The following is an 18,045-nucleotide window of genomic DNA, read 5'->3' as shown; positions in this document are numbered from 1 at the left end:
CAAAATAAACACTATTGGCAAAGTAGTCATTATTGGTAATAGTCATTACTCTGTGTTTATAGAAAATCTACATTAATATAACAATACATAAAGTTGATAAATTTAGCAAGGCTGCTGAGGACAGAGTAGATTAGCAAAATATCTATTGTATTTCTATACACTGCTAATAAAAACTTAGAAAGTAAAATTTTTTTAAAATCTATTTATACTTACATTAAAACTTCAAATATAGAAAATTAAATCTAGTAAAATATATTCAGCACTTCTTTACAGAAGACGTTAATAAAAAATTGAACATATGTGGAAGAATATATGATGATCATGAATTTGGTACAGTAAAAATTCAGTATGGTAAACATTTCAATTTCTCTATATTGATTGTAGATTTAATGCAATCCCAATAAAAATCTGGCTGACTTATATTTTGTTTGTTTTAAAGTGTTGCAGTGGGAAACTTAGAGATTATTTATTTTATAAAATGTATACATAAATGCTCAGAACTGAGAATAACAATTTTGACAAAGAAGAGCAATGTTGGATTGTCTACACTAAATATACTCTCAAGGCTTATAATTCTACATTAACTAAAACAGTGCAGCAATGCAAAAAATTGGAACTCCTACATACCTTTCAAATATTCCCTTTTATGAAATATCTCTTAGTTTTTCAGGCAGTTTTATCAAAAATTGCTCTGTTGTAGCAATTGTAAAATAATTACATCGAAAATGTTTAGATGTCTTTCTTCCCACGTCAAACTGTGAAGCTTTCAAAGCAGTACCATTCCAAATAATAATTGCCAAACCCGCAGTCTCTAACACACATCGGACACTCAAGGAATATGAAATATGATAAAATAACATCAGCAAATGTGGCTTTCACAGTCACCAAAATCCAAGAATGATTACTCGAACTTACCTCCTATATCTGGGCGAAGTTTATTGTCATAGCCTTGAAGCAAGGAGTTGAGAATTTGTGTTATATCTCCTTCATGAATCTTTGGTGCCAAGACCCAAGTTTTGTTCACTGTTAAATCCTCATCATCTTCATCATCTGCTTTATCAACACTAAAGAATTCAAAAACAAAAATTGTATAATAGAAAGTTCAACCAAGTAGTGTATTTTAAAAAATAGTTTAAGATTATTCTAATTGTGTAAGAGAATAATAAGAGGGGAAAAAAAGCATTCGAAATATTTTACATTCAGTAAGACTAAGGCCTACATCATATGAACTGTCCTGTTTTAATAATACTCAAAAATGAAGAATCCAGTGCAAGAAAATATCATATAATATTAATGTAATAAAGTTTTGCCACTCCCACAACTGTCATTTAAGGCCATAGAGATTATGCACTGATAATGTGAGGAGTGGCCCCAGATTTGTGCGGTACACAATCTGCACAACCATACGTAAGTGACTCTATACCACCACACCCTAAAATAAAAATTAAAAGGTAAATAAGTGCAGGAAAAGTTGTAATCATCAGTCTGGTAAAATGTATTTTAAAATGCACGTGTAGAAAAGAAGACTTAAGGAAAGATGAGTGAAGAAGGATTCAAAGAAAAAAGGAAAAAGTATTGAACACACCTATGCTTCTTCCTTTTAAGTCAGAAGAACCGAGACCCCAGACATCTATTCCAAGAACTCTGTCAAAGATTGTCTCACCAAATCATGAGTGGTTGACTCACTCTCCATATATATACATAAATATATAATCACGTATACATATATATACATATTATATATACACATATGTATATATATATACATGTCTATATATATACACATATATATAAAATCATGCTTTCCATATATATATGTGTATATATATGGAAAGCATGATTATCACATTTTAGGACTAGAAGTTAGACTTTAGGGATCAAATAACCCACTGCCTTTATTTTGTAAATGAGGAAACAAGTCAGTAGGGAATCAACCAAAGCACAAACTCATTTATTTTCAAAACTGAGACTCAAACCCTGGTCCTATAGCTAATGCTTCCTGCTACGCCTGTGTGTTTAACAAGCATAAAGTTTCAGCTTACTTATGAATTGTGGTAGAAACATATAGTAACATAGATATTCATCTATAATTCACCAAAAGTAACAAACTACTTTGTTTATTACCCGTAAGTAACCCCACCTTCATTTGAGTGAGATCAACCTAGACTTACACCCAACTTTAGTAAATATTAGTCCTCCACTGAAAAAGTATATATAAACTTTTATACTGGTAAAATCAGGTAAATCTATATTATTTATTTACATATATTTGAGAGATGAGCTTCCCTCCCACAGTAGATATTCAAGTTTATCTTAACAGCCTTAGTTGATATTTCTACACTATTCATTCAAATCTCTTTTGCTGTGAACCTAAACATCTTAGCTAATGCAGCCTTTACCCCCTTTATCCTTCTAAATTATTTTTCAGTTTTATTGAGATCTAATTGGCATATAACATTGTATATGTTTAAGGTGTACAACATAATGATTTGATCTATGTATATATAGTAAAATGATTGCCACAATAAGTTTAGTTAACATCCACTCTCTTTATTCTTTTAAAGAGTATAAATTAACATTGTAAATTAAAACTTAACCTGTAAGTATTTGTACCTCATTTTATCTTTACAATAATTGTATTGATAGTTATTAACGGAGAGTTAATGGATAATGGAGTACATTATTCTTCTCAATATTTTTCCTCTTCTTCCTATCAGAGAATTATTCTTTTCACTCCACTGACTTCTAACTTGGTCATGTGACCTGAAATAATCCTTTCTGCAAGGCATCCCTGTCCCATTAAACTCAGGTTTGGCCCTGCAATTTGCTTTGGTTAATGGAATACATGTAACATACATCACTACCAAGCAGATTTATTGTCAGTGCATGGTTCACCATATCTCTGTCCTTCTGCCAGAAGACCAGCCGTACTCAGGCAGAGGCTACTACTCCATGACTTCACTTTCAGAGTGAAGGCAACATGAACATAGCCACAGTTGACCTACAATGGACATGTAGCCTGAGCGAGAAATAAACATTTAGTATTGTAAGCCACTGAGATTTTAGTTTATTACCACAGTATACAAATTTTATCCCTATGTGAACTCCTGGAGTACATTTATTTAACAGATTTTTAATGAAGTGCTCATTTATATTAATTGTTTTGCTATATTTAACTTCAAAAATATACACTACTGAAATACAGTTGTATGATTTCCTTTAAATAATTTCTTATTTTCTCTCAGTAAAATATATACATACATACATACATACATTCATTTATAAATTAAAGCATTAAAAGTACTGAAATATTAAGAATCCTGCTCATGTGTCTTCCAGGAAAATTTTATCTAATTAGAACTTCTGAGATATTGTCAACAACCAAAATTTAGGGCATCCATCTAGCTTTAAATCCCAGTTTTATAAAATAAAACATCTGATGGATAGATGCAGACCACTGCACGTATAAGAACTTGATTTTTCTTTGAAATATAACTGTAGTCAAATGGAAGTTCCCAGAAAAAATATGTTTTTCCTGTGTTTTAGGGTAGAAACATCTTGGTAATCCAGGAAGCACATGCTTATACTGATTTATATCCCCTTTTCCCAGCTATCTCAGAGGTAATATAAAAATCGACCTCAATGACTTCATAAACTAACTTTCCTCATTTTTGTCAAAGCAGAAAAGAAATTTCATTATAGTTAATTTTCTTCATTTTTCCTCCACACTTTCTGAATTACCTTCAGAATATTCATTAACTACCTTAATTTCACACTGGTATTATTTTGGTGACTAAAAAACACTTATAATTTTAAAGATAGTTCATATAGCATATCTGATGTTTCACTATCATTCATAGACTGGAAGTTTTGTAACATTTACCTATGTTGAGTGAACATTCATTTGGAGGAAACAAGTATTATTTTCGTAGATAATATTATGGGAAGTTGTAGACATTTGCAAGCACTTCTCTTAAATAATTTGAATGAGTATAATTTTATCATTATTGGAAATAAATATACTCCTTAGTATATAATTTTACTAAATGTTTATTTTGATGATTGATGCTTTTATTGTTCTTATCAGCTGTTGAGTAAGTTCCTACCATGTTTCATGAACTGAGTGCTAGGTTTCTTCCATATTAAGGTATGTCATTTAATCCAGAGTAATCCCATGAAATAAACATTACGAGTCCTGTTTTACAAATTAGAAAAAAATAGATTTATAGAATTCGCAGGACCCACACTATTAAATAATAGAGCCAGGATTTGAAACAAGATTGATTTAGCTTGAAGACTCCTTTTCTCTTTGAAGTTTCCATGGTATCTTACTTTATCTTTGTTAAACAATCCAGGGTAGTTAGATTTTGAGTTTTCTAATTTATAAGAACACAACATTTATGGTAAGTAGTTAGCAAGTGCATTTGGGTTGTGCATGGGTAGAATGCTTAGTCTCTGCCTTTGAGTTCTGAGAAGTTAGAATAATAATTTCAAGGAATCACACACACACTCTCTCTGATGAAAAAGACTTTCTAAAGTGTGTGCTCAGTCTTCAGTCCAATGCTTTAATTCGTTTATAGAGGAAATACCATGTATTACAAAATATGCTAATTGCTGAAGACAAAAAGATAAGTAAAATTTTATTCTTGATCTATATGATCTTATTTTCTAATGAAGGAGAAAACTATTCAGATGATACAAAAAACCATCATAAACAAAGATGCTTATCACAGTGTTATCTATAGTAGCACAAATTTTAAACAAAAGAGCAGGTTTAAGTAAAGTATTATATGTCCATATGGTGTGATTGATGCATCCATTCAATTGGTGATTATGAAAAGCCTGTAAAGATATTAAATTATTTTCATAATTTAATGTTATATGCAAAGTAACATATAATAATTTGCCTTGATCAAAACCTAGGTATAAAATGGCTAAAGATTTAACGGGAAAGCAGTATAATGAATACACTAAGTATTCTATGCTAGTGGAGCTATAGAAAATTTAATTTTGTTCTGTATATTAATAGTATACTACAATTTTTCTGCATAATTTTGTAATATAACTATATGAAAAGGAGTTAATTTGACATTAATGCCTACCTAAGAATGAACTGCTTCTTCCTATACACCAGATAGTGCCCAGAAATAAATTTCTAATCATAAAAAATAAGTAATTAAGTAGAGGTTTTTATAGAGACAAGTAGAGCTTTACACTCTGCCAAGAAAATGAAATTGGCAGCCTTAAAAAGTTGCCACTCGATTCTCCTGGGGTAGGAACATGGTTGACTGACAGCCCAGGCGCCAGCCCTCTGGATGAGCACTGCATCTGTACCAGATCCAAGCTTCCCCGGGTTGCTTTCAGGCAATAAATGAACATTGTGGCAATGGTAGTACAGACCCATTCCTGCAAGACTAGGGCCTCCTCTAAAGGGCAACTTGTGTTGGATGAATCCTGCTGGCCTGGCCAAAGCCTATTTAGTAGGGCTCTCTAGTCTGAGACTCTTTTAACCCAAACATCCTCTTTGCCTTATACTTGCACAGGGATCAGACCTCCGTTATTATCTGAAGGCTCTCTCTGCTTACTTCCACTTCCTCTCATTTACCCTGCACAGGCATTTCTCTCAAAAATCTCTTACATGTCCAATCCCAACTTGGCATCTGTTTCTCTGAGGCTTTCGCTTCTCATATTCTTTAATTGACACTTGTAACTTGTTACTAAAGAAAATTTCTGAGTCACCTGTATCAGTGTTGTTATTTTTGGTCTTACTAACTTAGTTTAATACCTTGACAAATCCATCTGATTACATAGTAAATTATTGTATGTAAAAGAGTACTTTAATGATTGTATTACTCTTCTGAATATGACAAGCAAAAGTTTTAAACTAATGATAACTGAGAGATAGGTTAAGTGAAGACAAGGCATGCTAAGCCATATAATCATGAGGAGAATTCATCTTTACAGCTAGAAAATATATATATATGTCTATAACAAGTCAATCAATCAATATAAACTATTTTTCATACATAGGGTAAATATTCATCAAGATTTTCCCAGGACAATCTTGATTTACACCTGTTGTCCTAGAATAATTACAATATTAATAGTAACCTCTTTCACTCACAAAATGGCCTAATTTGGATGATAAATTGTAAAGTCACCCTGGATATAGTTCATATAAAGTTTACTTCAATGCAAATGCCCTTGTTCTGACACCTAGGGAAGACTCTTCCATTATCTAGTAAGACAGTGCAGATGACAGCAAAGGAAACCATAAACAAGACAAAAAGATAACCCTCAGAATGGGAGAAAATATTTGCAAATGAAGCAACTGACAAAGGACTAATCTCCAAAATATACAAGCAGCCCATGCAGCTCAATATCAAGAAAACAAACAACCCAATCCAAAAATGGGCAGAAGACCTAAATAGACATTTCTCCAAAGAAGACATACAGATTGCCAACAAACACATGAAAGGATGCTCAACATCACTAATCATTAGAGAAATGCAAATCAAAGCTACAATGAGGTATCACCTCACACAGATCAATAAGAATGGCCATCATCAAAACATCTACAAGCAATAAATGCTGGAGAGGGTGTGGAGAGAAGGGAACCCTCTTGCAGTGTTGGTGGGAATGTAAATTGATACAGCTACTATGGAAAAAAGTATGGAGATTCCTTAAAAAACTACAAATAGAACTACCATATGACCCAGCAATCCCACTACTGGGCATATACCCTGAGAAAACCATAATTCAAAGAGTCATGTACCACAATATTCATTACAGCACTATTTACAATAGCCAGGACATGGAAGCAACCTAGGTGTCCATCGACAGATGAATGGATAAAGAAGATGTGGTGAATATATATATATATATATAATATATATATAAAATGGAATATTACTCAGCCATAAAAAGAAACGAGATTGAGTTATTTGTAGTGAGGTGGATGGACCTAGAGTCTGTCATACAGAGTGAAGTAAGTCAGAAAGAGAAAAACAAATACCATATGCTAACACATGTATATGGAATCTAAAAAAAAAAAAAAAAGGGTTCTGAAGAACCTAGGGGCAAGATGGGAATAAAGATGCAAATGTAGAGAATGATTTGAGAACACTGGGAGGGGGAAGGGTAAGCTGAGACAAAGTGAGAGAGTGGCATGGACATATATACACTACCAAATGTAAAATAGATAGCTAGTGGGAAGCAGCTATATAGCACAGGGAGATCAGCTCGGTGCTTTGTGACCACATAGAGGGATGGGATAGGGAGCATGGAAGGGAGACGCAAGAGGGAGGCGATATGGGGATATATGTATATGTATAGCTGATTTACTTTGTTTTACAGTAGAAACTAACACAACATTGTAAAGCAATTATACTCCAATAAAGATGTAAAAAAAATACGATACATATTGCTGATGCTATGATTACAAAATTGAATTTCAAGCTGTTTAGGACAAGGCAATAAATAATATTAAATCATATAGCAAAACTTAAAAAAAAAAAGACTCATCTCTAAGATTGTAACAAACTCCCATAAATTATTTAGAAAAAGATGGATGATCCATCAGGAAAAAAAAAATGGGCAGAGATTTGATTAGGCATTTCACAAGCAAAGATAACCAAATGGGAATGAGTACATGAACAGACACTCCACATCATTACTCATGAGGAAAATGTAAATTAAAAACATGAGATACCACTATACATAAACCACAGTGGTTAAAATAAAAAACCTTGACAACACCAAGTGTTGATGAGGTTGTGGAACAACTGGAACTCTTGTACAGGGCTGTGAGGGCAAACTGTTAAAACCACTTAGAAAACTCCTTGGTGTTATCTCCTAAAGATGGATGTTCACACACTCTATGACCCAATAATTACACTCCCAGGTACATACTCAACACAGATGCATAGTATGTTCACCAGAATGCTTGTTCCACAATATTCAGAGAAGCATTAGTGGATGTACCATCAATTCAGAAAAAAAAAATCCAAATATGCATCAGTAGTGGAATGGATAAATAAAATGGGTTATTTTTAAAAAAAAAGTGCAGATGAAGTTCCAAACAAGGCCTCATCTGTGATCTGTTGCTCATGACAAATTAGTGTTTGTTTATGAACATCAGATACATTTCTATAAGTCAAGTGACAAGTTCCAGGGAAGAAACATACCTCTTCTAATGTTTCTGAGTAGACTATATTTTAATGTCAAAGCCTACAGGAGCTAACTTTTAAAGAGTATGTATAGGCACCGAATTTAGATCTGAAATTCAAAGAAAATAAAATTTAAAAACTTTAATTCTTATTTTCTTTTTGCCTTTATATTCTACCTGCTTAATTCTTTTGTACAAAGCTCTTTTTAGGGTAGTAATGCTGAATCATTTTTATTGCTCATAAAAGTTGGTAGGGAAGCGAAATAAGTAAAAGATGATAGATAATAGAGTTACAGATTTGAACTTTCAGAGTTTTAGAGAGGTGAAGTGATAGTCCACTCAATTCTGTGATTATCCTCTTAACACAAAAGAATTTGGGACCCATCACTTGAGGCACAGAGAGGAATGCTTTGAAAATTTGAGGAGGGGGAAGGGAAGCATGCCTAGAATATTAAATAAGTGTGTTCCAGTTTGTCCAGTGCTTAACTTTACCATAAAATTGATCACACTGCATCTTAATTAGCTATTTACTTTATTTATTTATGACCCTCTGTAAGCTCCTTGAAAGCCAGGGTTAAGGTTTTCAATGTGATACCATTGGCACTTAGCCTGACATATAGTATGTATAAAATTAAAAAAAAATTCACTAAGTAAATGAATAAATGGACCAAATATTAGAAATCATCTTGCTGTTTACAAGTAAAATACAGTGAATAAAGAAAATAAACAACTGAAAACTGTAATTATTGGTGTTAATCAGAGAATTGATTGTAGTTAGCCTAATATAAATTTTAAAACATAGTAGCAGTAGCTTTCTGATTCTAGTATTCATCCATCATAAACTTAAAAAAAAAAACTGATTTCTTTCACAATGATAATACAATCTATAAAGCAATTACAAAAAATATAGCAGGGAAGATCTGTCTTATGTGAAGAAACTAAAATACCAATTGAAGAATATAAGAATAGAACAAAATAAAGGGAAATAAACATTTTGGCTATAAAACAATATTATTAATACATAATTCTCAAATTAGTTTATAAATTTAATAAAGTTTTAATTAAAATCCACAGTTCCTATATAACAGATTAAAATCATTATACTGTAATTAAGTAGAAGAATCAATATAAGAATTACAAGAAATTATTGAAAAATAGATTGTTAGATGAAATTTGCCAGAATAAAAAGAAAACAAAATAAAGTTACTGTAATCAAAACCATATTGTGATAACACATAAAGAAATCAGTGAAAACAAAATCAAACCTTCAAATTCAGATCCCAAGTGTCTAGAAATTCAGTATACAATAAACGTGACTAGTCAGTTTAGAAATGAAAGGATGAATTATTCAGTAACTTGGATTGAAAGGTTTATCAAGCCATTTAGAAAAAATAAATTAGATTACTACTTAGACAATAAATTGCAGATATATTAGAGATCAAAATATAATAAAGTATAAAACTATTAAAGAAAATATTGAAAACGTTTTTTAACTTTTGAGATGAGGAGGTCTTTCTATGCAACATGTAACCAAACCAGGAAAGGAAAAAAAAATGACAAAAAAAAAGGAAAAATAACTCATGGAGGACATAAGACGGTTTAGACAAAGACTGGAGACAAAGGATAGATTGAGACAAAGATATTTACAACATAACTGGCATACAGAAATTTCAGAGGGAAAAAAAGACTAATAAAAATAACAAACTGTGCTAACATTTACTGGTAGCAAGGGAGAATAACTTTAAAATGTGACAAATTTTAGCCATCACATTGGCAAAATATTAAAAGATTCATTACATTCAGTACCATTGATAATATAGATAAATGGCATTTTTATAACCATTAATAGAATAAATTGCTCTAATAGAATAAATTGAGTAATTTGGCAACATTGATGAAATATTGAAACTAAAAGCATGTACATATGTATATATATATATACACAGTAACAATATTAGTAATAACAAAAAAGAGAATCTGTAATGGAAAAATTTAAGAAATTATGATACTCCCTTAATATAGAATACCATATTATCATTAAAAAGGAGGTACAACTAAGTAGGTGTACAAACCTAGAAAAATATCTTTGATATTAGCTGTGTGACAAAAACAACTGTTAGATTTCATTTGTATAAAAAATATACATACAAATGTGTATACACATATTTGTTTAAACTTATGGAAAAATCTGGAAGTATAGGCTCCAAATTGCTAAGTAATTTTGAGGAGTAGAATGGACTAAGTGTTATTCCATTATTATTTACATTATATGATCAAAACGATTATGACATTAGGGAAAAAATTTTTGTTTTTCCCATATATTTCAACAACATATATTTATATCACTTAGAGATTGCTTAAATTGTTTGTTTAAGAAAACAAGTAAAGAAAAATAAGGTCTAAACTATTTGTGGTAAAAAATTTAAAATATTTTATGTCCACAGAATAGAACAGAAATTGGATTATATATTAATGATTCTACAATTTGAGATGTGGAATATTAGTCTCAGAGAAAGAATAAAATGTGACATCTTCATCCACTGTGATTTTTATGTAGTTTCCTTGGTAAGGTAGAATACATAGCATCTTTAAAATTACACTAATGTTAGGAAATTAAAGGCAATAGAGATTACTTGGGGCACAGAGAGCTTCACTGTTAGTTTCAAAAGGGGTATGGCTAATTCCTAAATCTAGTAGAACATAGTTTGATCTGGTGAGATAAGATACAGGAGTGTAGGGTTATATTAGTTAATGAGAAAAGCGACAGATTGATATCAGAATCGATTTTTAAAAATTAGTATAGTAACATATTTTTAGAAAGAAAACAAAAACAGAAAAATATAAAATATAGCAGATTATTTTTTGTAACATCTTTGCTCATAGTTTAGTGATTGATCCTTAAGATAACAACTAGTACTAATAATAAAACAATATATTTTTCCAGTTTTGGGATTTTTTTATTTGCTTTGTTTGGCAGGCCAACGCTATTTTGTTAAAACAGAGTTTAGAAAATTGGGAATCGTGCTTCCAAAGAATAGTCTTTAGGGGGATGATGAATACACAGAGATTATAAATGTTCTTTTGAGACTGGTTCCATGTGAATATTTTTTGGAGGAAGGGAAAGAAACCATAATTTTCTTCACAGTCCATTAAAAAATTACCGCTGGATTGAAAGTATATTAAACTGAACACCAAATTTTCCATTGTTCCACTTTATATTCATACAACATAACAGAACATAAATTAGACTTAGAAACATATAACACTTCATGACATTCACATTCTCTAAGCCTTTGATGCACTTATGCATCAGATAAATTCTATCAGACTGCTAAAATTTTTGTAAAATTAAGGCATAATATTGAGGCTTATTAAATTATAAACGATATGAAAAGATCTTAAAATTAAATGGAAGAAAGAAATGGGAGTCGTTCTTTTGAATGCTAAAAGATATACCTTCTCCCTAAGTCTTGGGACCATAAAATGAGAGGTAAAATAGTTTCATTGACATAAGTGTCCTCTCAGAACTTTCACTTCAAAAGGGAGAGAATACAAATGAGTAGAACAGAAACAACAAAACACTCTTTCTAGTCAACTCCAGTTATGATAATTTGCAGGTTTTTCAGAAAGAATTGTACTAAGGAAATGATAGAAAGAAATATACACTCATAAGACACCTGCACAGAGTAACAAATTGTAGAACACAGATGTCTGATTAAAACTTAAATTTAATCCAACCAATAGGGCTACATTGTTCTACTCAATGTGGCTATTTAGTAGAAAAGTAATCCCTGCTGAAAACACTCTACTGCATGTGTTGGAAAATTATTCTAATAGTGGTACACATCTAGGCCGACTGAGAGGTAAATGACCTGCCTATATTGAGACGGATCACAAATTCTGCAACCACAAGTCATGGTCCTAGCAATCTACCGAAAGATTAACTTGTTTTCCAGAACCCTTGATTCTAGCAGCCCTACATCTATGTGGAGAACCACATCACACCCTGATCACAACAATATTAAAATTTTCATATTTAACCTACTATATTCTAATCATAGATCTTCTGATATGCTCATCTACCTACAGGTTGGAGTTCAGGGTCTATGTTAACTTCCTTTCTATATCCCTAATATTTATCACAGTCTCTACCACTGTGTTACTCAAAATATTTGTCACTCAATATATTTGTCTAAAAATAGGGAGAAATGTTAAATCTCTAAATGAATTGTATTTGTAAGGAGAGAATGCCTACAGTTCAAAAATTTACTACTAAACTAAGTTATATAGGTTTTAATAGGACGTTGCTATCTTAATGTCATATGTTAGATGACCAAAGTAAAGGATATCTTAGGAATATAGTTTTCAAAAGGCCCACCAAAGCATGAGACCATACCTCTGGCCACAGAATATTAGTGTTATCTTCCTACGTATATTTTTCACTAACACTGACCTGAACTTATGCCTATGACAGCTAAGAGCATTCAATCTTTTCCCAGAGTTACAATTGATGCCAATCTCCTTAGTGTCACCACTATAGCTCATCTAGAATTGCAAGTAGCTGTTATAGCATTTTATTGTCTTTACTTGTTTATATTGATAGACCGTCTCAACATTAACTACTAGAGTTTAAGTTCACTGGGGTTAGGGGCTCTGCCTTCTTTGTCCAGCACGTATACTATCACAAATATGTCCTATATACACTATACAAACATTACTAGCACAAAGATTATGTCTTGCTTTCCACTGTATCTCCACTTCCCTGCTTAATACATGGTAGGCACTGAGTAAATATTTGTTGAATGAATGCTAATGCTTAATAACTGTTTATTGAATGAATTAATAGCTAAGACTATTTCCTGAAACATGGGGCTTCAGTTGGTTAAACCATTTTAGTACAGATAGAATTAGATTCTGAGATATTTAAAAGTAGAAAAAAACATAAATTTCATCTGGCTCTCACAGAGTACAAGAACTCTAACAAGCTTCTGCTTGAAGTTTAGTGACAAGACATCCATTATTTTGTTAGAGTGTTTTTGTACTGATGAAAATCTGGCTTCGCATAGCTTTCACTACTTGTTTATGGTTTGTCTGTAACATCTATACATAATAAATTCAACAATGATTTTCTCTAGCATCCTTAAGAATATATGATTCCTCAACAAAATTTACCTGAATTCAAAATTCTTGCTTTTAACTCTCTATCCAGTGGTGTTTTTTCTAGATCAAGAACTCCAGTTCGTTTAAGTTTTTCCTAAAATAATTAATCCAGCACTACATATAATATTCTAGATTATGTGATAAATACACAGCGGGCTGTAACTTACTGAGCTTGTGTCAATTTTACTGTCTCTCCTCTTCTCTCCTCTCCTCTCCTCTCTTCCTTTCACCTTTCCTTTCCTTTCCTTTCTTTTCCTTTTTTTCATTTCCTTTCCTTTCTTCCTTTTATCCCTCCCTCCCTTACTTTCCAACCCCCTCATCCACAGTTACGTTAATTGCTTTGATTTATATGGTATTTGTAATCTTGGAGGAAAGGTGATTAAAAATGCAGGCTCTGGGCATAGAGCACATGGGATCTGAGTCTTGGATTCAGCATTATCAGCAAGATGATCTTTAGTGAGTTTGTAAAAATTGCTGTGCCCTGGTTTTTCCATCTGTGAAATGGGGAGAATAACAGTATCTGGGCTTTATTTTCCCTTCATTTTTGATTGGTAGTTCGGCTAAGTATAACCTTCCAGGTTGAACATTTATCTTTAGAATTTTGGAGACATTTCCTCCATGGTTTTCTGGTATTATAGATGAGTAATCTCATGATGTTCTAATTCTCTTTCCCTGATTGTGATCTTTTCTATCAGTACCCTCTAACCTTAAAAATTTAGACTCCTGTTTATCTTTGGAGTTGTGAAGGTATATTTCCTTATTTTGACTACAAGATGTTTTCCTTTGGTTAATACCATAAACCTCAGCCTCAGCAGTGTGTATAATGGTAGTACTCATGTAGAACACTAGACACAAGCACTATCCATATGGTTAGTTCTCATGTCTAGTTTATTCACCACTGTAAACCCAGCAAGTTGCACTGTGTAGAGCACATAGCAGGTATTCAATAAATATTCGTTGAATGATCTCTCCCATAATCCAAAAGATAGTTAATAATGCACAAACAATTCAAGGAGTTTACTGCACTTAAATTTAACTAGAATAAAAAATTCTAGAATTACTGAGATTCCAAGAATATCTGTTGTTATGACTTTTCAGTTAAAACTTTAACTGTCATGTACTTTGCAAAAATTTTCTCTCTTGGTCTTGAAACAAGCTGGAAAGGTAGATGCCAGTTCTACTTTTCACAAACGAGGAGTCTCTGTCTCAAAGATTTGCCTGATTTCAGCCTAGTGGGAAGTGCTGAGGCTGAAACTAGAATTTACATCTAATGGTCGAGTCTAGGATTCTCAGTTGGTAGCATGCATATATGTGAATTATTATTCTGAGGCTTGTGGCAGTCATTTCATCATATTTTGACAATATCTCAAGAGCCCTTTTTTTTCAGTTTTTCGCCCTGCCTGTCTCCTCTTCTTTGGGACCCCACCTTCATTATTATTTTCTTAGACAAATTTTAATCACCTTTATATAAATATATAAATATAAAATACTAGATTTGTCTCTTTCATTTTTAAGATGAAAAAATCAAACATTTCCTTTTGTTGATAAGCCAAAAATGTGACTCATAGTATATAATAGGATAAAAAGGAAGACGAGTATACCAAAAAGACTCTATACACAGGGGATTTATCAATTATAGCATTTACATTTTAACTTCAAAATCATTTTGTCCCTCAGTTCTTCTTTGAATATTTAATTATCATGGAGCATCATTAGTCATTTTATACTCATTTGCATCTATATTTTATTAGAAAATGAAGCCAAAGCTCTGTATGCCTAAAGAAAAATCATGCATTACCATCTCCACAAAATATATTACTGAAATTATTTTAAAATAATATATTTTATAATGTAATTATACTTAAATATTGTCATTTGGGCAACTGACTGCTAAATTGTATGATTATTGACTCATGAGATTGTTTTTAGAAACAATCTCTAAAACAATCTCTCTTTAGCTCTCTCAAAGTATAACTTCTTAGTCAAAGCTTACCATAAATTACATTTTAGACTATGTAAAATCTCAAAGCACTTTTTCAATTCTTTTCAAAAGTCTGATTATAATTATATTTTTTTCAACATTACAAATAAGTCAACTCAAGCTTGAGAGATTTTAACCAACTTGCCAAGATGTCATAGAGCCTCACAAAGAATGAAACATAGGAACCATGACTACAGCTTTTAATTACAACAACAGGATTGGTTTTCATAGTTCAGCAATGTAAAAATCAATAAAGTGCCTCTCCTTTATGCTCTTGATGAAAAATAATGAGTAAACAAGCTACTGTCTTTGATTAGATACAAAAAATAATAGCCTCCAATTCGGTAAATCCCAAAATAGGTGACTGAAAATTTAATTTAGAAACTGGCATCAGACATCAAAATTCTTACAAATAGAACCATCTGTGATTACTTTTAGAAAGGTCCCTCAAAAGAAGAAGAAAGGAAGAAGAAATTATGAATGTAAATGGTTTATACATGTTGACATCAATTATCTTCAACTAAATATTAAAAGGATAAAAAGTTCATCACAACTCTAGCTGCTTTGAAAAGTGAAGACATACACTCCCATAACTGAGACCCGAAGAGTTAATTACAACAGCAACATACAGCTTTATTTTTTAATATGTATTTTTTCACTGGCCAGAATAATCCATATTCTCTATAGTACTATGATAAAATGATTTATTTATTTTAGCTGCATAACGCATCTCTCTCTCTCTCTCACTCATACATATGACCAAAACAAAAGTACACAGCATTCCCAATTAGAATTTCCCTCTTGAAAACTGCTACAAAAAGCCAGTGATGCAGCTGTTGAGTTATTTTATGTTTCAGTTCAAATCTTAGAAATATTGAATATGAAAACTTGAAGAAATCATAAATGATCTACTACTGCCCTTCATTTCCTAGATGAAGGAACTGTGTTCAGAGTGGTTAAGGACCCTTGACACATAGAATCATGTCTCCAGACTTCCAGAGCCCATCTCTGTCCACTATACCACACAACTTGTTAATTCTGAGCAGCTTGAAGAGAGTCTGAAACCCATCACGATTCTCATAATGTAAATATCCTCAAGAAGCAAATGTATTATTTAAAACCAAACATCTCTTTAAGTAGACAGTATGCCCTTTAGTAAGCAGCTCGTCTGTTAGGTTGCAAGAGAAACTTGCACTTACAGTGATAAATCAGCTTACAGGTTGTTATTTCAGAAAATCACTGGGTTAGTCTGTTTTTACTTATGAGAACACAGATTCATTTGCGATATTATGAAGATGCATGAGAGCACTAATACATGGCCTACCAAAATATCTTCCATAATTTTATAATATATTAAAAGAAATAAACCATTACAATGCACTTAAATATAAGAAATAATTAATCAAGTAGTATGTTTGTGCTCATGCAGAACATTTATGTTTCTAAGCGAAAAGGGTAAATAAACTAAAACTGTAATATTTAAAAAACATTGAGTGTCAAACATATTCTGGCAAGTCTAATATTACTTAGCATACTTTATTCTCTATTTTTGGAGAGAAAATACAGTTGTTCTATCTGTTAGTAATGGTGAAAATCCACTCTAGCTATATGCTAAAAATAATCGTCATAATAATAAATTTTAGCAGTGATGCAAGTACTTAAAAAGGCATTTTTCCATCTCTATAGTGATTGCATTTTACTCTTGAGTTCTAAGCACTCCCTCTCTCTCTTCCTCTCTGTCACACACACACACACACACACACACACACACACACACACACAGGACAATCACATCACCTTACAATATTTATTTACTTGTACACAGCCAAGTTAAAAAAAATGATTCAAAGCTGGCTCAGTAAAATATACATGGTTATTTCTAACTTAAATGTAACATAGCTTCAACCCTGATGGATTTTTAGCCATATTTATGATCTTTCTTGATGTAAAACTTTGATTTTTTTTTTAGAATACCAAAAAGGTAAGGGAAAAGGCAATATTAGTGTATAAAAAAGCATCATACATGCCATGCTCTGTAACAAGTTTCTAAAATAACTTTGTCTTTAAAATGCAGAATCATCCAGAAAGTTCATCAGTGGCATTCATTGACTAAATGTAGTAGCGAAAACATTTCTACTCCCCTCCCCACTTCCAGTAACTGAATCTTTACTAGTTTCTACTCTGCTTCAACTGAGCTAATCTCCATGCTTCACACATAGGCTAATTTCATTCTATCAGAAAAAGAGTAGATCTAATTAAAAAATAAACTGATGGTAAAATGTTGCACATGTGCCCAGGGAAATGCAAATTATTTAACCTAGAATGATTTTTTTTTAAAAAAAAGAGAAATGAGGGGGGAGTGGGTAGATACCAAAGAATAGTTTTGAGTCCTTGAATTTACTCACCAGTTTCCCAGATGCAGGGTCAGTAACAGGAACATCAACCTCAACCCTTTCCTTTGACTGCACAGAAGAAAAGGGGAGAAGAGAAGAGTTTTCCAAGAACCCATTGGGATCGCTTTTTCCGCTCAGTTCTCCAAGCCAGGACTTTTTCTCCCACCTTAGCTGCAGCCTGGTGAGTACAGAAGGGAGAGTGTGGGAAGGCAGTACACCTCCCAACCAGGTAGGATGCGACTCCCAGCGGAATTGAGCAAGGGAGCCAATCAGACCGAGAGGATGCTGGCATAAATTATCTGAAAAGAAGTTGGACCAATCAAAGGCCCCAAAAGGCGGGGCTT

The 18,045-nt window shown here is 32.3% G+C and overlaps 1 protein-coding gene across 1 annotated transcript in view; it reads right to left on the bottom strand.

The window, feature by feature from the left end:
- GABRG1 (gamma-aminobutyric acid type A receptor gamma1 subunit) overlaps nt 1–17,953 on the bottom strand; it is a 64,660-nt gene extending 46,707 nt beyond the window's left edge. The window contains exons 1-2 of the mRNA XM_029235497.1: nt 17,714–17,953; nt 916–1,064 (exon numbers count right to left, since the gene is read on the bottom strand). Coding sequence (XP_029091330.1) covers nt 916–1,064; nt 17,714–17,817 — 253 coding nt within the window. The 5' untranslated portion in view covers nt 17,818–17,953. The remainder of the gene's footprint in view (nt 1–915; nt 1,065–17,713) is intronic.
- Nucleotides 17,954–18,045: the final 92 nt, after the last annotated feature.

Source organism: Monodon monoceros, unplaced genomic scaffold (genome assembly GCF_005190385.1).
Source record: "Monodon monoceros isolate NGI ecotype Baffin Bay Population unplaced genomic scaffold, NGI_Narwhal_1 Super_Scaffold_20, whole genome shotgun sequence".
NCBI classification, from domain to species: domain Eukaryota; kingdom Metazoa; phylum Chordata; class Mammalia; order Artiodactyla; family Monodontidae; genus Monodon; species Monodon monoceros.
Note: the sequence above shows the minus strand (reverse complement) of the source record. Positions and strands in the feature narration are given on the sequence as shown.